General features: G+C 48.4%; 1 protein-coding gene across 3 annotated transcripts in view; it reads left to right on the top strand.

Moving 5' to 3' along the window:
- PALM3 (paralemmin 3) overlaps nucleotides 1-21,827 on the top strand; it is a 44,889-nt gene that overhangs the window by 13,148 nt on the left and 9,914 nt on the right. For all 3 annotated transcript variants that reach the window (XM_084835798.1, XM_084835801.1, XM_084835799.1), the window contains exons 2-6: nucleotides 7,231-7,282; nucleotides 16,219-16,299; nucleotides 17,154-17,278; nucleotides 19,679-19,799; nucleotides 21,675-21,702. In XM_084835798.1, the coding sequence (XP_084691924.1) occupies nucleotides 7,238-7,282; nucleotides 16,219-16,299; nucleotides 17,154-17,278; nucleotides 19,679-19,799; nucleotides 21,675-21,702 (400 nt within the window). In that variant the 5' untranslated portion in view covers nucleotides 7,231-7,237. The remainder of the gene's footprint in view (nucleotides 1-7,230; nucleotides 7,283-16,218; nucleotides 16,300-17,153; nucleotides 17,279-19,678; nucleotides 19,800-21,674; nucleotides 21,703-21,827) is intronic.

Consider the following 21,827-nt stretch of genomic DNA (forward strand, 5'->3'; position numbering starts at 1 on the left):
TCTCTGGATCTTTTTGTTGTTCAGGTTACAAAATCAATGTCCTAAGTATTTGCTGATCACACTATTCCTGTGTGTCTGGTGAGGCTAGACTTGAGTAACCTCTGTTGTCCTGATCAAGGATTGTTCCCTTTGAACAGAGAGTTCAGTGCCCAGTAGCGCCTCCCCATCCCAGGTGAGCACAGGGCTAGGCCACAGGTATTCAAGGTATTAGGTAGCCCAAGAGGCAAAGGGGCTCAATGTGTTCGTCTTCAGTGGTTCCTCTACATCAGGGATGGGGAAGGTAAGGCTCTCCAGATGTTGTTGGACTGCAACTCCCCTCACCTCTCACTACTAGCTATACTGGCTGGGGCTGATGGGTGTTGCAGTCCAACAGCATTTGGAAGGCCACATGCCCCCCACCCCAATCTACATGTACAAGTGAAATGTTCAAATGGTTCCTTCAAGCCCATCCCCACGCTGCCCTGCATCTTGAATCAGTTGCTCCTGGTCTTCTTCAATCTTCTTCATCCATCCTGCCAGCTTACAAGACTGCTGCTCTTCGCTGATTGTCGAGTGACCTGAAGGGCCAATGGGAATTCCTCTCGCCATATAGAAGGCCTCAGAGTCTGGCCTGGCTCCTTAGTCTGACCAATTTGTTTCATGAATGAAGACCAAGGTTGCTTCCACCTTAGCCCTTTTCTCTGAAATTGCCATCCTTTGTTTGCTCACTTTTTAAGGAGAATCCAGACATTTTTGCCAGATTGTTGCAGTCCAGTGTTTTCTGTGTTGCCCCCCATGTTTTATTTTGTTTTTCAAATCTGATTTGTGGCTTTGTTTCTTTTTGGTAATAAATTAAATACAATTGTAGCACCACCAGCTTGTCCCATGGAGTAGGGAAAGCACTATGAAGCTTTTTGGGGTTCCTGTGCCTTTAATAAAAAGTTTCCTGTTTGCAGTTCCTTCCCCTTTTACTACTTCTTGTTGATTGCAGTTTTGTGATAAGTGATGGGTTGTCTCCTAATTCCCCCATTTAATAGCTTCTCTTAATTGCCCCAGTGTTAGCCTCTGTTCCCATGGGGTAGAGGAGGGAGAAGGCTTTAATTACTAATTTCCTCTCAATTTCTTATAGTGAAATAGCATTATTTTGCTATAAAAATTAGAGGAAATTAGCAATTAAAGCCTCCCCTCTGCAGGAACAGAAATGGACACTGAGGCAATTAAGAGAGGCTATTAAATGGGGGAATTAGGAGACTATTAGGGCACAATCCTATGCATGTTTAGACAGGAAAAAGCCTTACGACTCCCAGTATGCTCCAGCCAGTAGGACTTTTTTTCTGTCTAAACATGCATAGGATTGAGCACTTAATTATTAATCTCCTAACCACAATAAGCAGGAAGTAATAAAACCATCAGGATGTGCAAACAGGAAACCTTTTAATGAAGTTGGAAAACATCTTTGCTGAACAGGACTTGCTTCTGAGGAAACATAAGGTCCTTGGCTGTGGAGAAGGACATTGCTGGTAATATAGCACTATAGTGAGCCATGTGGAACCTACATTTTAATTCCACTTCTGGGTAGTTATAGAAAAATTATACCTCTGCAGTACTGAAGGGCTTTAGTGCGGAAATAACCCAAGCAGTTATCAGCAGGCCTGCTATGTCAGCCAGCTAGCCAACGTATCTGCCTACCTGTCTGTTCACCCAATACCCACCTTGATTCACCTCCCCCAACCTTGTTGAGCTAGTGGTAACCAGCTTTCTGCCTGCTGTAGATGTGGCAGTATGCTCCAGGTTGCTGGCTTTGACACCTCTAGTGCATATAGCTGAAATCTTGCAAATTGGACATGGCAGCTAATGTGGATGGAGTCTGTCAGGTCCTACTTACCTTCTTTTACCCCCTTTCTTCTCTGTGTCCCCTAGATCAAAAGGAAGATAGGTTCTCAATCTTTTATTATTTTGCACAGTTGTAGAGCATCATTAGATAAGGCCCAACACTCATTAACATAAACACAAAATATAGTTTCCTTCTCACTGCCCCCAAGCAAACACTGTCACAATGCATGAATGTGCAATTGCGCAGTTTGGACTGACATGAGCTAGGAAAAGGAGGGAAGGCAAGTCATGCCCATGCATATCTGATCAGCCCAATTGCCTGCTGGCAGAGTAACCTAAATTTATATTAGAAGGAGCAGATGACCTGATAGGGGGCAGTGCAAGAGCATGGAAGCTGCCCAAGTGCATGAACTGGGATAGTTATGCTGGATGTGCCTGATCTCATCTGATCTTGGAAGCTAAGCAGGGTCAGAGTTGGTTAGTACTTGGATGGGAGATTGCCTGGGAATAAGGCTTCCTGCATTGAGCAGGGGGTTGGAATTGATGGTCTTGTAGGCCCCTTCCAATCCTACTATTCTATGATTTAAAAGCAGCATACAATTTAAAAAGGTACTAAGAGCCAGAACTTAAACAAACAAAACATATCCACTGAAATAAATTTATTTATTTATTAATTAAATTTATTGGTCACCCAGCCACTCTGGGCGATGTACAACATTAAAAACAGTTCAAAACAATAAAATTCAACATTAAAAACATCACATTTCTAAAATTACCCTAACCAACCCCAAATGCCTGCCTGAACAACCACGTATTTAGTGCGTGGCAGAAGTTCATTCAAGAGGGGGCATGGCGGAGTTCCCTAGGGAGGGAATTCCACAGAGTGGGGGCCACCACAGAGAAGGCCCTCTCCCTTGTCCTCACCAGCCTAGCTGTCCTGGCTGATGGGACAGAGAGAAGGCCATCCGAGGCTGATCTCGTTGAGCTGCCTGTCTGGTGTTGCTGGAGGCGCTCCTTGAGATAGGCTGGGCTGGAACCATATAGGGTTTTAAAGGTCAAAACCAACACCTTGAATTTGGCCTGGAAAACTGGTAACCAGTGCAGCTCCTTCAGCACTGGAGTGATGTGATCTCGCCGGTGGCTGCCTTTAATCAGGTGAGCTGCCACATTCTGTACCAGCTGCAGCTTCTGAACCATCTTCAAGGGTAACCCCACATAGAGCGCATTACAGTAGTCTAAACGAGAGGAGACCAGGGCATGTACTACCGATGGGAGCAGATAGTCAGGAAGGTAGGGGCGCAGCCGCCATATCAGAGGGAGTTGGTACAGTGCTGTCCGGCTCACAGCTGACACCTGAGCCTCCATGGACAGCTGGGAGTCTAAGATGGCCCCCAAACTGTGGACCTGGTCTTTCAAGGATAGCCATACCCCATTCAACACCAGGCCACCATCCTCCAACCTCCTCTTGTCTCCCACCAAAAGTACCTCGGTCTTGTCAGGGTTCAGCTTATTCCTCCCCATCCAGCCACTCACCGTTTCCAGACATTCTATGGCCAACCTTGGTGAAGATTTGAACAAGAGGTAGAGCTGCGTGTCATCTGCATACTGATGACACTGCACCCCAAACCTCCTGATGATAGCCCCCAGCGGCCTCACATAGATGTTAAATAGCATCGGGGAGAGGATGGAACCCTGTGGCACCCCACAAGTGAGCGGCCACGGGTCCGAATCCTCCACTCTGAGTGCTACCCTCTGGTACCTGCTGGAGAGGAAGGACCGGAACCACCGTAATACAGTGTCTCCAATGCCCAACCCCTCCAGGCGGTCCAGGAGGATACCGTGGTCAATGGTATCAAAAGCCACTGAGAGGTCAAGGAGAACAAGGAAGGAGCATTCGCCCCTATCCAGAGCCCTCCTCATATCATCCACCAAGGCGACCAAGGCCGTTTCTGTCCCATGCCCAGGCCTGAAGCCTGAAATGGATCTAGATAATCGGCTTCTTCCAAGTGTGCCTTCAACTGCATTGCCACCACCCACTCAATCACCTCGCCCCAAAATGGCAGATTCGAGACTGGACGAAAGTTGTTCAGAGCTTGGGGATCCAAGGAGGGCTTTTTTAAAAGCGGTTTTATCACTGCCTCCTTGAGGGCTGATGGCATCACTCCCTCCTCAAGGGAGGCGTTCACCACCGCCCTGATCCCCTCACCCAGCCTCTCTCTGCAGCCCATAATGAGCCAAGATGGGCAAGGATCAAGTAAGCAGGTGGTCAGCCTTACAGATGAAAGCACCTTGTCCACTTCATCAGAAGGAAGAAGCTGGAACCGATCCCACAAAACTGGTTTGCCACAGACCGCCTCTTGCTCACTGACTGTATCCACAGCGCACGGAATAACACTCCTAATCTGATCAATTTTATCTGCAAAGTGCCTTGCCAAATCCTCACAGGAGGCCTTAGAATGCTCCAGCAGTTCTGGAGCAACTGGACCAACCAGGCTCCGGACCACTTGGAACAGCCTCCTGTTCTGGGACAGCACTCTGCGGACACGATAGAGGCAATATAATATTCCTTTTTTGCTGCCTTCATCATCACATGATAGGCAGAAGATAGAGCTCTAGGCCGTGTCTGATCATCTTTGGAGCGAGACTTCCGCCACCGGCGCTTTAGCTGTCTCACCTCCTGTTTCAGAGCTCATAACTGCAGATTGAACCATGGTGCAGCCCGAGCTCTGTTCAGGGGGAGAGGGCGTTTCGGAGCCACCCGATCTAATGCCCCAGTGATTCCGACATTCCAGCCACCCACCAGGGTCTCGACCGAATGGCCATTTGCATGCTCCAGAGAATCCCCAAGCGCATTCAGGAATCCATTCGGGTCCATAAGACACCTGGGGCAGACCATTTTAATGGGTCCTCCACCCCTGCGGAGGGGTTGTGGAACCGAGAAGTCCAACATCACCAGATAGTGATCTGACCATGACAAGGGGGTGGTGGATATACCCCCAACTTCCAGATCACTCCCTGCTTCTCCAGAAACAAGCACAAGTTCTAGTGCATGACCGGCTACATGGGTGGGCCCAGTTAGAATATGGTGCAGCTCCCAGGAAGCCATGGTCTCCATGAAGTCCCAAGGTGCTCCTGTGAGGACAGCCTCTGAATGTACGTTGAAGTCCCCCAACATCAATAAGTTAGGGGACTGCACCCGCATATCAGAGACCACCTCAAGCACTGTGGCCAGGGAGTCAGTTGTGCAGCGGGGTGGATGGTACACGAGCAGAATCCCCAGACTTCCCTTTGGGCCCAACCTCCAGTACATGCACTCAGAAACCTTGGTCTCCTGGAGAGGGGGTCTGGTGAAGACCAAGGACTCTCGGTAGGTAACAGCCACTCCCCCTCCCCGATCCCCAGCCCTCGGCTGCAGTGCATACGAAAATCCAGCTGGGCACAGGGCCGCAAGAGTTGGAGTAGCGGCCTCAGCCATCCAGGTCTCCGTAATACAGGCCAGGTCTGCACCCTCATCCAGGATCATGTCATGGATGAGGGATGTTTTCTGGGTAACAGACCTGGCATTGCAGAGCAGCAATCAAAGGCCAGAAGATGGAGTCACGCCTCCCCCAGCCATCCTTTGGCTCTGAACAGGCCTAGAACAGGGGACAGATATTACACATCTCCCCCTTGTTCCCCTTACCTGGCATGGCCTGTCCCTAGTGCTCCGCCAGCGCCTGCCGCCTAGCCTCAGTATATTCTGGCCCCTAATGCTCCCCCCGCTGCCTCCATCAGGTGGCCACATGCCCCCTCACTCCCACCTATCAGGCAGGCAACCCACCCCTAAAAACACAACAGAATCCCCCCCAAATTTAAAAAAAAAACAATTAAAAAAATCCCCTTTAAAAATCCTGCCAGGCAGGAGTCCATGGTAGTGATAGTGGTGGCAGCACAGCGGCAGCAGGCATGCCTCTTCCTCGGTGGTGGTGGTGGCGGCGGCTTCTCCTGCAGGCCCTGGCTCTCCCAGGCCACCTCAGCCAGCCAGCTTATGTAGCCCCTCCAGGAAGGGGCAGGTGGAAACAACACAGCTGGCTCAGTACCTGGGGGCCTGGTCCTGCAGGGACTGGCAGTCCACCAGGCAGAAGTCCACAGGGAAGGACTGATGTTGATGGTGGCAGCAGCAGCAGCAGCAGGCACAGCAGCAATTCAAAAAATTGTTTTGAATACTTGCCTAAGAGCGGGCAATGAAAGAGCCAGGCATGACTCTCTTGGGGGACCATTCCACAGTTTGGGTTCTGCCACTGAAGAGGCCCTGTTCCTTGTACCTCCCTGCCACACATCTGTTAGTGTGGGAGAAGGGAAGGGATGTCCATTGACGTTCTCAAGCAAGCAGGTGTATATGGGGAGAGGGGCTTCCAAGCCATGTTGAGCATTAAAGATCAAAGCCAAAGCCTTGAATGAAGCCCAGAAACAGATTGGCAACCATTGAAGTTGAAAAAAGGTTAGGCTAATACTAGCCAATCTGCTAGCCCCAGATTAAAAACTTTGTGGCTGCATTGTGGACCAATTCAAGTTTCCAGCCTGCCTTCAAGGGCATCCGCATGTAAAGCACATTCCAGTAATCCAGTCTGGAAGCGACTAGAGCAGCCTTTCACAAGCTGATACCCTCCAGATGATTTGTACTACAACTCCCAGCATTCCTGACCATTGGCCATGTTGACTGGGGCTGATGGGAGGTGAAGTCAAAAGCATCTGGTTGGGAAACTGGACTAGAGCATGGATAACTTGTCGTGCATAGTTGCATGACTACTGAGCATGTGTGTGAAATTCTGCATAGAGCAACTTCCCACATGCCACTGCAATAGCCTGGAAAAGCATGCTTGCGGTGCCAGTGGCATGCTGAAGGTTGATCTGTGCAGCATTCTAAGCATGTTATTGGCTGTTCCTGCACTGCCTGAGCCTATAGTAACTGCAGATTTGCAGAGTCACTGCCTTGTCAGAAGTCCTCATGTGACTTGGCCTTGAGTACTGTTTGGAAGAATCTCTTTCTCTTTTGGAACTTGAGTCATCTATTATGTGTTTAAGCTGTGATTGTATCAGGATACTTACCTTCAGCATTGGAATGGTAATCCATTCCAATAAAATAAATAGACACAACCATGGGACTAATATTGGAAGATGCCAGAGAAGAGGATCCTGTTTGCACCCCCACACACACACATGCTTTCCCCCCACCATGCCTGGGCTTGCAACTGAATGCCATGAATGCAGTGACCAGATGTCAGGTGGGGGGGAGGGGGTATGTTTGTGTGCAAGGATCAGAGCAAATAAGAACGTGAGACGGAAGTTGGGGGAGGAGGGAGAGAAGGTGAGTTCTGGCATCCAACTGGCATCCAATGTCCTCTGGACACATCCCAAGAGGCTCTGTTTGTCTTTCAGAGGGAAAATGGCAGAGAACTCCCGGTTTGCGCAGCGCCTGCAAGCTATTACGGTAAGTGTTCTCACTTCTCCCCCGCCCCTGCCCCACTTGTGCAGAGATGGGACTCAAGAGTTCTGAGCAAGGATTGTCCCTCTATTCCCCATGAGAGTCCCTCAGTGTTCCATAGATGGGAGAGGGGGGGGAAGGGACCAGTTTTTCCACAATAAGTGACTTTCATGCACAGTAGCATAACTAGGGTAGGGCAATAGAGGGGTGTCTTCATCAGGCACAACCTGGACACAGAGAGATGTAAGATTGGGCCTAAAACCTCATGCAAATATAATTACATTTCCCAACTTACATTTCAGGCTTCCCCAACCTGGTTCCCTCCAGATGTTTTGGACTGCAATTCTAATCATCCCTGATCATTACCTATGCTGTCTGGGGCTAATGGGAGTTGGAGTCCCACAACATTTGGAGGGTACCAGGTTGGGGAAGGCTGCATGACATTATGTAATATTTTCTTTTCAGTTTGGAACAGACACATTTTAAAGACTGACATCAGCTTGTCGGGAGGCTTACTGAGGGCAGCAGGGCAGGTGCAGTAGCACCTCATGATTTGCCCTGTGACTGCAGCCTAAGACAGTAATCCAGCTATTCAGTGCTCTTGATGGGAAGGAGAATGTTGATATGTTGGTGGCATGTAACTCTGTTCAGCTACTGCTGATTGAATAAGAGATGGTGTGTGATTTGGGTACCCCACCCATCTCAGTCGCTCAGCTGACTCACTGTAAACATGCAAGCAGCAGGAACTGTCTATCTGAGTAGTGGAAAACCTGGCATTTCAGCAGCAGTACTCTTAATGATGCAAAATGATTTTTTAACACTTGCACCAGTTTTAACCAATCACTTCCCACAGGGTTCAACCTGTGTGCAACTGCTGTTTATACTTTAACTTCTTTGTAATTATATATACATTCCAGAAGTTAGGATGGTCCTTCTGAATCTGTGTCATCCCTGTGCTCATGGAGCAAGAGAAGTAAAAAGAGGAGTCTTCCCCAGGGATTGAAATGATGGCACAATTATGGCACAGCTTTTAGCGCAGGGGTGGGAAACCTCTTTCAACCCAAGGGCCGAATTCTGTTTTGCAGAAGCTCTCAGGGGCTGCATTCCAGTGGTGGGTGGGGCTGAAGACAAAAGGGGCGGGGCCAAAGATACCAAAACAAAAAGTCAGCCTATTTCAGCCTAAAGCGCTTACTGCCAGTAACTCGGCCTTGGGAGAGGCACTTCAAAGTTTTAGTGGGGAGGACACAGCCCAAAAGCCAGTTTGGACTTTTGGACCCTGTAGCGTTGTTTGGACTCCGTAGCATTGCCTCTGTTTGGACACTGGCCAAGGAGTTGGCAATTGGGGAAAGGGGGCGTGGCTGGGAAGAGGGTGTGGCCATCTGGGGAACCCTGGAGGGCTGGATTGGGACCTCAGGAGGGCCGGATTTGGTCCATGGGCCTGAAGTTCCCCACCCCCGTATTTGTGGAACAATGGCTGTTCTGTCAGGTTTGTGGGGCAGTGGTTGTTTTTTTCCTATGAAGTTGCTGGGTTCTGAAATAAGGGATAATTCCTTTGATCATCCTATATCACATTTATGTGACACAGGAAAAGTCCTGTGATGCTTTGCTTTTTTCCTGGCTCAGTCTTCCAAGCTGAACCGCCAGGCATGGTTGGAGTGCTCCAAGTTGGGTGGCCGGATGCAGAAGAGGGCAGGGTTCTTGCGCTCTGAACGTGTGTAGAAGAGGGTAGTCCACCAGGCGCAGTTTGTTGTCTATGCTCCACCTGGCAACATCCTCATCCTCTCTTCAACACTATGGTTAAAAGTGCAGAAGCCCTGGCTTCTTTTGCATCTGGCCGCCCTAGCTCCAAGCAGTGCTGGGTAGCTAGTTATAGCCACCTTCTAATTTTCCCACAGTGCCTCAGAAAGTGAAGCTAGCTCATGGGTATTTAAAGGCTGGCACCTCCTGAAGAAGGAGATGATGGAATCCTGAGGTGGTGCAGTGGACAGCGCCACTTTGGGGCTGAAGATGGGCAATGCTACCTCTGAGTGCTTTGCCGCTGTCTCAGAACAACCTTGCATCATATAACTAGAACATCAGAGAGAAATGTCCTAGGCCAGCCCATTCTCTTCTCTGCTAGATTTCTACTTCCAGGGAGGTTTCTTTGGCTACTTTCCCCTCCACCACCACCACCTTTAGTCTGAAGTTATTTATTTATCTAGTGCAGGGGGGCCGAACCTCAGGCCCGGGCCCCAATATGCACCCCCCCACACCCCCCCAGGACCCCAATTTTGCCTTCTGGAGTTCCCCAGATAGCCACACACCCTTTTCTCTGACCACCGATAGTCTGGTGTTCTTCTGTCTTCTGTGCAGTTTTCTCCCCATTCTGAAAGATTGAAATGCCTCCCCTAAGGCTTAGTTATTGGCAGCAAGAGCGTTAAGCTAGAACACGCTAGCATTTTTGGCCCTGCCCCTTTGCCTTTGGCCCGCGCCCTCGCCTTTGGCCCTGCCCACCACCTACAACGCAGTCCCCAAGAGCTCCTCTGAAATGAAACTCTGCCCGCGGCCTGGAAGAGTCAACACCCCTGATTTAGTGCCATCTATATGCACTGCTCTTTGCAGGGTTCAAGAGGACAGATCCCTACCCCAAGGAGCTTGCAATATTAGATTCAACTCAAGGAAACAACAGGGGAAGAAGAGGCAAGCAGGGGTAAACAGGGAAGTGATATGCAGTTGTTCCAGTTGCACGTGTTTAGGTTCCGTTACAGGCTGAGTACAGGAGGACGTGGAATCAAGGAGGGTTGTGGAAAAGGTGGACGTTGAATAAGGATCTCATTTCTATCTGCCCTGAATGCCGAGCAATCAGCCACTCCCATATATGAAAACAAAATACCTTGACAGAGCGCTTTGCTGTGTGTAGCTGCCTTGGGGCCTGTTCCCATAGTGATCAAGCAAGATGAGGGTCAGATGCACCCCCAGCACACAACCAGCCCTTGCAACCTACCCGCAGTTTCTCTGGGCAGCCAAGGGCTGTTGTAGAATAGTGCTTATTAGGGTCAAATGAGACATTACTGTGAATCAGGGGTCAGCAACTTGCGGCCCTCCAGATGCTTTGGTCTACAACTCCCATCCTCCCTCATCATTGACATTAGGACAGATGAGAGTTGTGTGGGCCAAAACATCTGGAGGGCCACAAAAGTTGCCCACCCCTGCTGTAAATGGTGTGTTTGAATCCTGTGCTTGGGATTCCCCATGTCTTCTTCTTTACAAAAAGCAGCCACTGTGTCAGATCAGGAACACAGCATAGGGGGAGAAGTGTATTTTTAACCCTTTCATTTCACCCCATATATTTTTTTCAGCTGAAAATCACTGTCTTTTCCCCCAAAGCAGTTATTTGCAAACAGCAGAGAGCGTTGGGGCTGGATTTTCAGTAGGCAAACGGCACATTGGGAAAAGGTTAACCCAGCCTTCTCTAACCTGGCCATGCTGGCTTGGAATTATGGGAGTTGTAGTCCAGCCCATTGTGCTCCCAATCTAGATCAGAAAAAGACATGGGGCATCTGAAGCACAGGATTCAAGCTTACCATGGAAGTGATGTCTAGTTTGGCCTTAAGAAAGAACATTAGCTAAGAGCTGAGGCCTTCCCAGCTCAAACTTTGCTTCAGATGTGGAGCCTTTCTACACAAGGCATTTATTGTGCTCTTGTGATTCCTCACTCATGGTAATTTGTGGTTGCTTTATGTGACGTTGTCATCCTCCGGGGCTTCTCCCATGCTTTGCAACCATTATAGTGGGTTTTTTTCTAACAAGGAAAGTCTGGTATTTCTGTGAATGGCGGCATGAAACCCTGGTATACTTGTGCAATTCTGCTATACCACAGTGCCACCTAGTGATTGTGTGATGGAACATATAGAAAGGCAGAGAAAGGAAATCCCCTGGGGAAAAGAACACGTGTACAGGAGCCGACCTTAATCCCACAAAGAATCCGAAAGCAGAAGCCTCGGTAAAGTGGTGAGTTAAACACTTCATGTAGAAAAACCCATGAATTCATTGGATGCAGGATGGCCTGATGCAAAAGAGGACAGTGCAGCTTGAGGGAATTTCAGCAGGTGTGGTTTAGCATGCAAGCTGCATACACTGAACCCACTAGTTCTACAAAACTGTTAAAAATGCAGGAGCCCTGTCTTCTTTTGCATCTAGCCAACTGGATGCTTTGTTGCTTTCTTTTAGTACCAGACTAAGGGGCTAATAGCAGCAACATACTTGGGTTGATGTGAAGATGACAGAAATAATGTATGTGAAGTATTTTTCTCATCCCTTCTATACAAACTCCCCTGCTGCTGACAGGCAATTCTTTCCTTACCCAGGCTGTGCTAGTGGCCATTGACAAGCCCATGTAACGTTCCTGCAGGGAATGGAGCAACCATGTTTTTTGCCATTCACTAAAAAGATGACTTGCTGAAGATGACATTTCTGGGATCTTCCTTCCAGTCCCACATATGGCTTCACCTGGGAGAGGCTCTGGGAGAAAGTATCGCCCTCAGAAGAATTGCTCCTGATCGGTTACTCAGTACATCCCATTTTTTCTAGAAGAGAGTGATGCAGCCAGAAGCTTCCTGGTTCATCCAGGTGATGTACTCGAATGAGAAGAATGTCCAGAAGATCAGGGGCAGCCATGGGGCTCCCAGTCCAGATCAGAAACACAGCATAGGGGAGGGTTTTGTTGTTTAAAATACTGGATAACTTTTGTCCCCAGTTATGTGGCTATTGCAAGGGGAGGACAGAGCAGGTCTGTCCTAGTTTACAGTCCGTAAATCTAGTCCCAACATCTTTGGATTTGGGCTAAATCCAGGCTGTTTGTTTCCTCTGCTCTGTGGGAAGAAGCAGTGAGCAAGCCCGGGGTAACCTGAGCTCCCTTTTTCTTTGCTCATCCTGTCTTGGAACAAATGAATTATTCACTGGGCAGGCAGTAGCTCCAACCTGAACCAAACAGAAGGAGGGAGATCTGGAGGGCTGCCTGGACTGGGAGAAGCGGGGATTGGGGTGGGACTGGTGACTGTCGATGGGGATGCAGCTGGGCTGCCCTTGTGCGCAGCCCCATGCACAGATCCAGGTGGAGATGTTGTCATGAATGGTGCATGCCAGAAAGTGTAGTAAACATTGATTGTTGTGAGAAATGTTTCAGCAGGTGTTTCTGTGTGGAGAGAGAACACGGGGTGGTGGTGGCAGGGAGGCAGATGCTACAAATAGCAGCAGGAATGCACCAGAGCCTCGAGTATGTGAATAGCAGCAGACACATCTATGGCTATACGACTGTGGCAGGGCATCTGAGCGCATGACACAGACTCTGTAAACAGCAAGGATACTTCTGCACACAGAAAGCACAGCCTCTGGAGGCACATACCCAAGCACCTCATCAGAGATCACACCCTTGTACTCAGCAGTAAGTAAGCCCCAAAGTAAATACCACTCCTTATTTTCATGTGCCTAATCAATCATGCAGATTGGAATCCCCTTTTCACCCATGAGTGTGCATGCGCAGAAAGCTGGGCCAGCCCAAGGCAATCCAAGCAAGCCCTCTGCTGCACACACTCATCAACATGAGTCACCCAAACAACAAGGTAGGGCTCCTTCTCATTTGCTTGTGTGCAATTCCCATTCATTTGACGAGAATTGCTCAGGAGAACATCCTGGTGGATTGTGTCCTTTGAGTCAAATCTGTCTGTGTCCTGCCCTTGCACCATCAAGGGTATCCAGAATCCACTGCTGGAGGCAGCTGCCTTACTTACTGCCCTCTTACTGCACAGGGAAGGTCTGTAGGTGAGCAGTAAAGCACCTGCTTTGCGTACCCAAGGTCCCAAGTTCAATCCCTGACATTTCTAAATAAACAGTCTCAGGTAGCAGGGCTGGGAGAAACCTAAGACCCTGGAAAGCTACTGCCTGTCAGAGTAAACAGCAGTGGCCTCAATGGATCTGTGGTCAGAACTTCAAAATGGGCATTCACTTATGTTGCACGTACATAGGCTTAATTTCCCTATAGGGCAGAGGTGGTGAGCCTGTTTCAGCCTAAGGGCCGAATTCAATTTCGGAGAAGCTTTCCAGGGGGTGGGGAGTGCATTCCAGTTGTAGGTGGGGCCAAAGGCAAAAGCAAGGCCAAAAATACCAAGCATGCCAGCATATTTTAGCTTCAAGCTCCTACTCTCATTAATTAAACCTTAGGAGAGGCATTTCAACTTTTTAGGATGGGGGGGAAAATAGCACAAAAGCCAGGAAGCCACCAAACAACTGGTGGTCAAGGAAATGGTGTAGGGTGAGGGGAAGGGGGGGTGGCCATCTGGCAAACCCCAGAGGCCCAAATTACGACCCCAAGCAGCCTGGATTTGGCCCACAGACCTGAGGTTCAACACCCCTGCTGTAGGGGATCGGTTCTAAGAGACTGACAATGCAGTCTTATTCCCTGGTCAGTGGGCATAGGGCTGCTGCCCAAGATACCCCTCAAGAGAGAGAAAGTGGTGTGTGTGTGTGTGTGTGTGTGTGTGAGCATTATGTAAGGGAGTTTATTATTATTTTTATTTATAATAATTATATAAACATAATTAAAAATAAAAAATATTATTGTGTTTATTAGGGAGTACTAGGCATAAGGGGCAGCAAGGGCAGAGTTGCTTCAGCGAGGGAGGAAGAGACCCTAAGACAGCTGAAAGAGAGTGAGCTGGTGGAGCAGGATTCAGGGCCCCCAAACAGCAATGAAACATACCCCTTCCCCACTTTTACTAATTTAAATGACAGCACTGATAGGCTGCCCTAGAACCCAAAGTTCTCCAGCTAGCTTACGACAGGACATTTTAAATCAGCTGTGTCTAAATGGATAGGAGCCAGAAACCATTTCTTATGCATAGGTCTGCATCAGAGTGACATTGACCTAGTTTGTATGATCACCACAACCCGTCATGGTTTAGTTAAGCCATGGTGGGTTGTGGTGTGTGCTGGCACATGCTGGGCGGCTTTTGAATATTCAAGCCACAACTGCTGCTTGTTGTGTCATCTGAATCTGGCGGTGGTCGGTTGTGTGAGGGTTAAATAACCCTTACATAATCTAAAACAAGCCATAAATAGGAGGGTGGCTTGAATATTCAAAATGGGAACTGGCCCATGGAGGTGCTCCATGGCAAGCATGCACAGCAACAGTGGCAGTGCGCTCCTCATCAGAAGGTGCAAGTGCTCAGCTGGCAAGGGGAGATTTCCCCTTGCTGTCTGCAGTGCTGGTGGCAAGTGTCATTCATCTTTCCCCCCTCTTTTTTAAGAGTCCTGCAAATCTGGAGAATGGCTGGATGAGCTTGGTTTACTGGGGTATTTGAATGGAAGGGACTATGGGGACACAAACTATCCAGCATCAGTGTACCAAGGGATTTCCACCTCTCAAATGGGCCTATATCAACTGTAGGAATGGGAAGAATCACCCAGGAGCCTCATCTGTCTGAGTGAAAGGAGGCAGCCACAAATTTAAAACATAATTTAAAAAATAGATCTGAAGTGAACCAGTCTGTTCAAATTCCAGAGGACTGCCCAAGTTAGTCTGTTGGTGGCATATAGTTTCAGAGATGAGAGGCCATGAAAGTGGTTCCACAAAGGTATACCAGTTTTGGGAAATCACAGTTGGTTCAGAAAGCTGCAGCCCAGTTGCTAACAAGGAAGGGGGCACATACAGGGCACATGGAACTCCCTTGTTGAAACAGCAACACTGGCTTCCAGTGTGTTTCTGGGTAAAATTCAAAGGCCTGGAGATGGCCTTAAAAGCTTGTATGGTTTGAGACTGGATACCTGAAGGACCACCTTCTCCCATGTGAACCTGCCTACCTACTGAGGTCATCTTCAGAAGCCCGCTTGTATATCCCAACAACTCCTGAGATCTGTTTAGTTGGGACTAGGGAGAGGGCCTTTTCGGCTGCTACACCTAAGTTCTGGAACGCCCTTCCAAAGGGGGCCTATCTCATCTCATCCTTGATGACCTTTCAGAAGCTGATAAAGACCTTCCTTTTTAGGAAGGCAGTTAAGCCTGCAATTTTACCTTGCTGTTTTTAATGTCTCTGTGTGTGTATGTATGTATGTGTGTGTGTGTGTGTATATATATATATATATATATAGTGTGTGTGTGTGTGTATATATATGATTGCTGTTGTATTATTTGCTGCTGCTCTTTTCATGTGTTAATATTTAGTGTTTATGCTGTAAATTGAAAGATCTTTTTCACTGTTAAAGCTTTGATTTTTAAAAATATTGTTTATGTTGTTAGCCACCTTGAACTCCTAGGAAGAAAGGTGGGATATAAATGTTTTTTTTTAATGCTCCAATAAATAAGGTACCAAGAGCAGGATCTCTATTTCGCTGTTAAACATCCTGAACAAAATGGGAAAAGGGGAAAACAAAATTGTTGGTGGTGGTCCTGGTAGGGTTAAGGGGGCAGGATCTTTGCGGGTGGGGTGGCAGTGTCCCCACCCCTCCTCCCGGCTTTAGTTGCTTCTAAAAGGGGGAAGCGCTGGGACACTTACAGCACCCTCCAGCGGGCGGGTGGGTCGGCCGGCACTGATGCGCTCTTTTATACGTGGGGAGGGAGGTCGAGCAAGAGAACCGGCAAGTGAGTGATCAGCATCTCCGGGCGGGACGCAATAAGGAGCGCAACTGGAGAAAAGTCGTTTGTGGGGCTCGTCCCTCGTCCTCGTCCAGGCGATGCCGAGGAGGGTGGCCTAAGGGTGGCTCCTTGAGGCTGAGCCGGTGCGGTTGGGGTTAAGTCCTCAGCGGCGCAATCGGCCGGGCAAGGAGCCTCGCCTGTCTGTCGCCCACGTGGGCTCGGTACCGCCCTGCTTTCCTCCGCGGCGGGCCCTTTGTCCGCCCCTCTGCAGGGCGGCTCCTGCCTCGCCTCGCCTCGCCTCACCCCCCGCCCCGGTCCCTTTGCTTTGCTGCAGGAGCGGCGCAGGCTGCAGGAGCGTATCCTGGCCACCCGCCGGGAATTGGAAGAGGAGAGACTGCGAGCCCAGCGCCTCAAGGTACCACCCGGGAAAGGGATGCAGGAATGGATGGACTAAGGGATGGAGGTGGCGGTGCGGGAGTGGGAGGATGAAAGAGTAAAGAATGGGCGAGGGGGGGGGGATCCGTGTGGACCTCTGGGGGCGAGATTACATGCCAATCAGGCTCCCCTGGGGGAGAGGGGAGTGCCTGTGGTCCGCTGTGGCTCATACATGCACATTGACACTCTGCACATCGATACCCACTCAGACATGTGCGAGTAGGCATTGATTTTCTGGTTTTGCCCTTTGTTCTGACGATCCTGTTCAAATGAGTGCTGAGCTCACACCTGTGCAAACGGCCACCACTTGTGTGCAGATGCTTGAGCCCATAGAAATTCAGGGTGTGGGAATCACGTTCTTTGTGAGCAAATGCTTAGGTAGTGTGTGTGTGTGTGTGTGTGTGTAAGAGAGAGCAAAAGAGAGAGATGCACCGGTTATTTGTGGACACATAATGTGGTTATTTATGAAAATGCTTGGCTAGCCTGTTTGTGTGTGAGAGAGAGGGAGCTCACAGGGAAACTCTGTGAGCTTTACAGATGGAGTATCCGCACTAGTGGGTGTGTTCAGTATCTGCTCTCAAGCCATGTAGCTTCCTGTGTAGCTGTGCTTCCATACATCATATGGGCATACGGGTGGGTGTGCTTGATTATGCATACACTTCTGAATGTGCCTAGGCGTGAATTTGTGTGTGGATGTGCCTGTATGCGTGCCCATCTGTCTGACTGACAAGTCAGTTCTCTTGCCTCGATGTGTTCTGACAGCCCACGTGTCCACATCGCGTGCATGTCCAAGGCAGGAGAGCTGATCGACGCATTCTCTGTCTCTTTCCTCAGAGGAAATCCTTGCGCGATCGGTGGCTGATGGAGGGAATGTCCGCACCCACTGATGACAATGATCACATGTCTTCTGTCTGGGAGGCAGAGGCTCGCATCCAAGGATTAGAACAAGACCTGTCCAGGTGGGTGTGTCTTGGGTGATGGTGGGCTGGGGGAGCACTGACAATAGCTCAAAGGGGTTCCCCTTCCCGTGGTTTTGCCATCCAGCACAGAGAAGCAGCAGCCTCTTCTTAAGATGAAACAGAGCAGCTGTTTCAAGAGCTGCGCAAGGGTCACAGCGTTCAAAAGCAATTATGTGCCCAGCTGGCTAGCAGGAAGACAGGGATGCTTTAAGGAGATTGATCCTCTGCCCTCAATTACAGCCACCTTTGTGGTGTAGCAGCTGATGAACAGCCACAGTACAACTGATATCAAGATCATCTTGCCTGTGACCTTCCCGCCCCCAGTGCCACACTCTCACACCTGTCTGAAAGTTTTCTGCTCCATCAAACAACTTTGCCCTTTTTCTCCTTGCTGCCCCCTATGCCTGGAACTGCCTCCCAGAACATCTGCATGATGCTGTCACCTTTCCTGCCTCCTTCCAAGGCCCTCCTTCAAAACTTGCCCTTTCTGGGAAGCTTTTGGCACAGCCCCCTAGTCCCCGTGCCCTAGAGCAGCCTTCCCCAACCTGGGTGCCCTCCAGATGTTGGGCCACAACCTCCATCATCCCCAGCCAGCATGGCCAGTGGTCAAGGAAGATGGGAATTGCAGTTGAGCACATCTGGAAGGCACCAGATTGGAGAAGGCTGGCCTAGTATAACTAAGCCTAACTACCTGCAGCTGAATAGAACACATGTTATTTCCCTGTTCACCTCTCCTGCCTCCATTTCCTTCCCCTTCCCTCATCCCTGTTCTTTCCCCTGAGTGGAATTTTAGATTGGAAGCCCCTCAGTACAGGGACCTTTCCTCTTGATGGTGATATATAAATAAATAACAATGACAGCAATGTGCTATTCTGGTTGGCGCTGCAGAGAGAAACTGATGGTGGCGTTGAAATCCTCAGGGGACCTGGAAGAGGGCTGTTTAGCTGGCACTTTGTGTCTCCCTCCTGTCTTTGTGACGTCTCCTTTCCGGAAGAGAAGATGCTTGAGTGTTTTTTGAAAAATGAAACAAACAAATACCAGGACTGAGAAGCCTGAAACCACTGCTTGGCCTGAGGGAGCTGGAGTGAAGGAGGATGGAGGCTGGGGGAGCCAACTGAGTGATGAGTCAGCAACAGTCCTGAGGATCAAATCGCCCTCTAGCAGCAGCAGCAGCAGCCCATAGGCAGTGCAAAAGTGAAACTAAGCAAGTGGGGGTGGGCAGGCAACCCTCCAACAGCCCCGTTTTAAATTGGGGAACATTTCACAAGCAAATAGCCAGGATTTGTCCCAGTAAAGAATGTCAAGAGAACAATGCCTGTGCATAGAACAAATTTATTGTGCTCAGCTCACATTACTGTTGTAAAGGGACATTGGGCAAATTGGCCCTAGAATAGGCAATGGTAGATTTTAGGTAGAGATCTGCTTAACAAATCAGGGTATTGTGCTGTGGGTTCCAAAATGGATCCTGATGTAATAGGTCTCCCTGAGGAAGACCTGTTGTATTACATCCATTTTGGAACCCTTGGTACAATACCTTGATTCTTTTTCACAATATTTTGTTAAGCAGAGTCCAGCTTATATTAAAGATACTAAAAAGTTTAGAATTGGACTCAAGATCTCCAGCTTGAAATCCTATTCAAACAATTAGATACATTATTTTAACATTTATGCCCTGCTTTGTAGCCTTGAGGCTCTTCAAAACAGATGACAAATAGAATAAGACAACACAATAAAACACAATGTAACAAAATGGACAATCAACATCAAATCAATAAAGCAGCACTTAATTAAAACCAGTCTATAGCACTCTTAGCAGCATACAGAAACCTCTCTAAAAAGCCAGGTCTTATAGTGGTTGGGAACAATTCAAAGTGTTGGTTTTGATCTTTAAAGCCCTAAACAGCTTTGAGACTAGGATATATTCAGGATTGCCTTTTTCCCACATACTTTAAGATCTTCTGAGGAAGTTTTGCAGATGAAACCTTACCCTCACCTTCTGAATTAAGGCCAGTAGCAATGAGAAACAGGGCCTTCTCAGTGGTTGCCTCCTAATCGTGGAAACCTGCCAGGCTCCTTCTTTATTCATTTTTAGAAAGCCAGTTAACTGACCCCCATATTTTGGACCAGTTACAGGTTCTGAGTACACTTCAGAAGTAGGTCCCACATAGAGCAGTTTACAGTAATCCAGTCTAGAAGTTACTAAGGCATATGTTACTATGGCCAAGTCCATCAGTCTCCTGTGAGTAGAGGCCTGGTTTGCAGGTCTCCACACCACTATAACAATATAGATCTTTGGTCTCTAACACCATGTGCTCCAAGATGCTTTGCTCCCCATTACTTCACAGTCTGCTAGGAGCCTGTCATGTTGTCCTTATTGGCTGTTTCTCTCTGTCTCTGAAGACTCCAATCTCAGATGCAGCAGCTGGATAATCCAGAGCTTCACCAGGGACGACGGCAGCCCGAGGAGTCTGTGAAGGCTTTGAAAGAGGTGAAGCAGACATCACTGGATGGCATTGGGGAGGTATGAGCAGATACATTTAATCCTGGGCAGCCGCAGGATTTCGAAGCAAGTGCAAAATTGGCAATCTGGCACACAATTTGGCATCTTGAGAATTTCAGCATTCTTAAAAAAAAAAAAAATTAGCTATAATGGCGATAGAGAAGAGCTTAAAAGCATGGACAATACCAAGTGAAAGTTCAAATGCCAGGACTTTGTTCAGAAATAGGACACCAGTGCTTTGGTACCTCTTTTTGTCTTTCCTGGACATTTGCTCCTACTGCCCACCTAGTCACTAATAACCATATGCTTCCATTCTACCAAGACCCAAAGAGGGATCCTGACCTATTACAGGTTTGGAATGGACCTTCTCTCTCACCCCACTGCAACAAAAGCAGAAGCAGGCCCCACAGACCAACCTACGCAATCCAGATCATAGTGTACCACAGGCAGAGGGGGGAAATCTATCTATACTTGTATTGTATGCAAAGCAGCCACACTCGTCTCACTTAGGCTGCAATCTGAAAGGAAGGAAATCTCATTGGACTCAGTGGAGCTTACTTCTGGGCAAACCTGCTTAGGATCAGGTTGTAGAGCAAATAACCTCTAGAAGACTCTAGACAAGTATGACAAATACGATGAATAATGGAGCCCTGATACAGACTGCAAGGGAAAGCTACCCCCTTGGCCAATCTGAGCCCTGATACAGAGATCAGTTGGACCCTGGAAGCATGTCTGCACCAGCACTCCTTGATGCATTTCTTTGTGGTTTCATCTTGCTCTGATACACTCCTCTGGCAGTCTCCGCCTCTGATCAGGATGTGGGCTTACTTTAAAAAACAAAACACAACACAGCAACCCACAGCCTGCTGAATTACTCTCATGTACCCATACACAGGCAAGTAACTTTGATATGTTGTGGAGGAGGAAGAGGCTTGAGATGCCTCCACGGGAGTGTGAAGCTGTGTGAGGGGAGAAAACACTTTCCTTCTCCAAATAAATTGGGGGCAGGCCAGGGGCAGGGCTGGGGACTATGATTAATGGGTGGATATATACACAAAATTAGATTTTAAAAATACCGAAAACGGGGTGGGGAAGGCTGTGTTGAGGAAGGGGAAAAGGCAGGGCAGTGGCTAGGGTTTGAGACACCCGGATGCATTTGCTCAAATTACCTGTGGAAAGATTTGCACCACTTTAGTAGAGTGCATAACAGAGACAACTGGCCATAGGAAAAGGGTCAAGCTTATCAGTTTGTATGAAATGAGCTGGGTCAGGCATATCCTGATGCTTGCAAGGTTTAATGCAGTGGTGGGGAACCATTTTCTTCCAAGGGCAGACTACATGCCTGCTCAGTCTACGAGCCTTTCTACACAAGGCATTCATTGTGTGCTCATGATTTCTCACTAGTTTGCGGGTGCTTTACACAACACTGTCATCCTCCAGGGCCTTTCCTGTGTTTTGCAACCATTATAGCTTTTTTCCAGCGAGGAAATCTTGTATTTCTGTGAATGGCGGCATAAAACCCTGGTGTATTTGTGCAGTTCTACTATACCACAGCACCACCTAGTGGTTGTGTAATGGAACATATAGAAAGGCAGAGAGAAACCCTGGAAAAGAACACGTGTAAAGGAGCCGACCTTAATCCCACAAAGAATCCAGAAACAGAAGCCTCAGGAAAGTGGTGGGTTAAAAAGCCGTAATGTGCAGGATTGTTGTGACGATAAAATAGGAGAACCCCATGTATACCACTCTGAGCTCTTTTGAGGAAGGGCACAGTACAAATACGATGAATAAACAGCACTCTGAGAACAAGCAAAAGCAATCTCAAAAACATTTTATCTAGCTCACTTGTGATCTCTTTGGAGACTGTTGCCATAACATTTTTTTCTTTGCTTTCAGGTTGATAGGACATCTTCTTCTCCAGGAGGTGAGTCATTTCCTTTTCTCCAGAAGGTGTTATATTTGCTGGGATACAGATTACCTTTGGTACTTTATCACAGTGAGCACAATCCACCTGGGAATTCTTCTGCACAAGCTCCATTGAAGTAAACA

This window comes from Heloderma suspectum, chromosome 2, assembly GCF_057233095.1.
Source record: "Heloderma suspectum isolate Gila_16-S chromosome 2, 16-S_ref, whole genome shotgun sequence".
NCBI lineage: Eukaryota > Metazoa > Chordata > Lepidosauria > Squamata > Helodermatidae > Heloderma > Heloderma suspectum.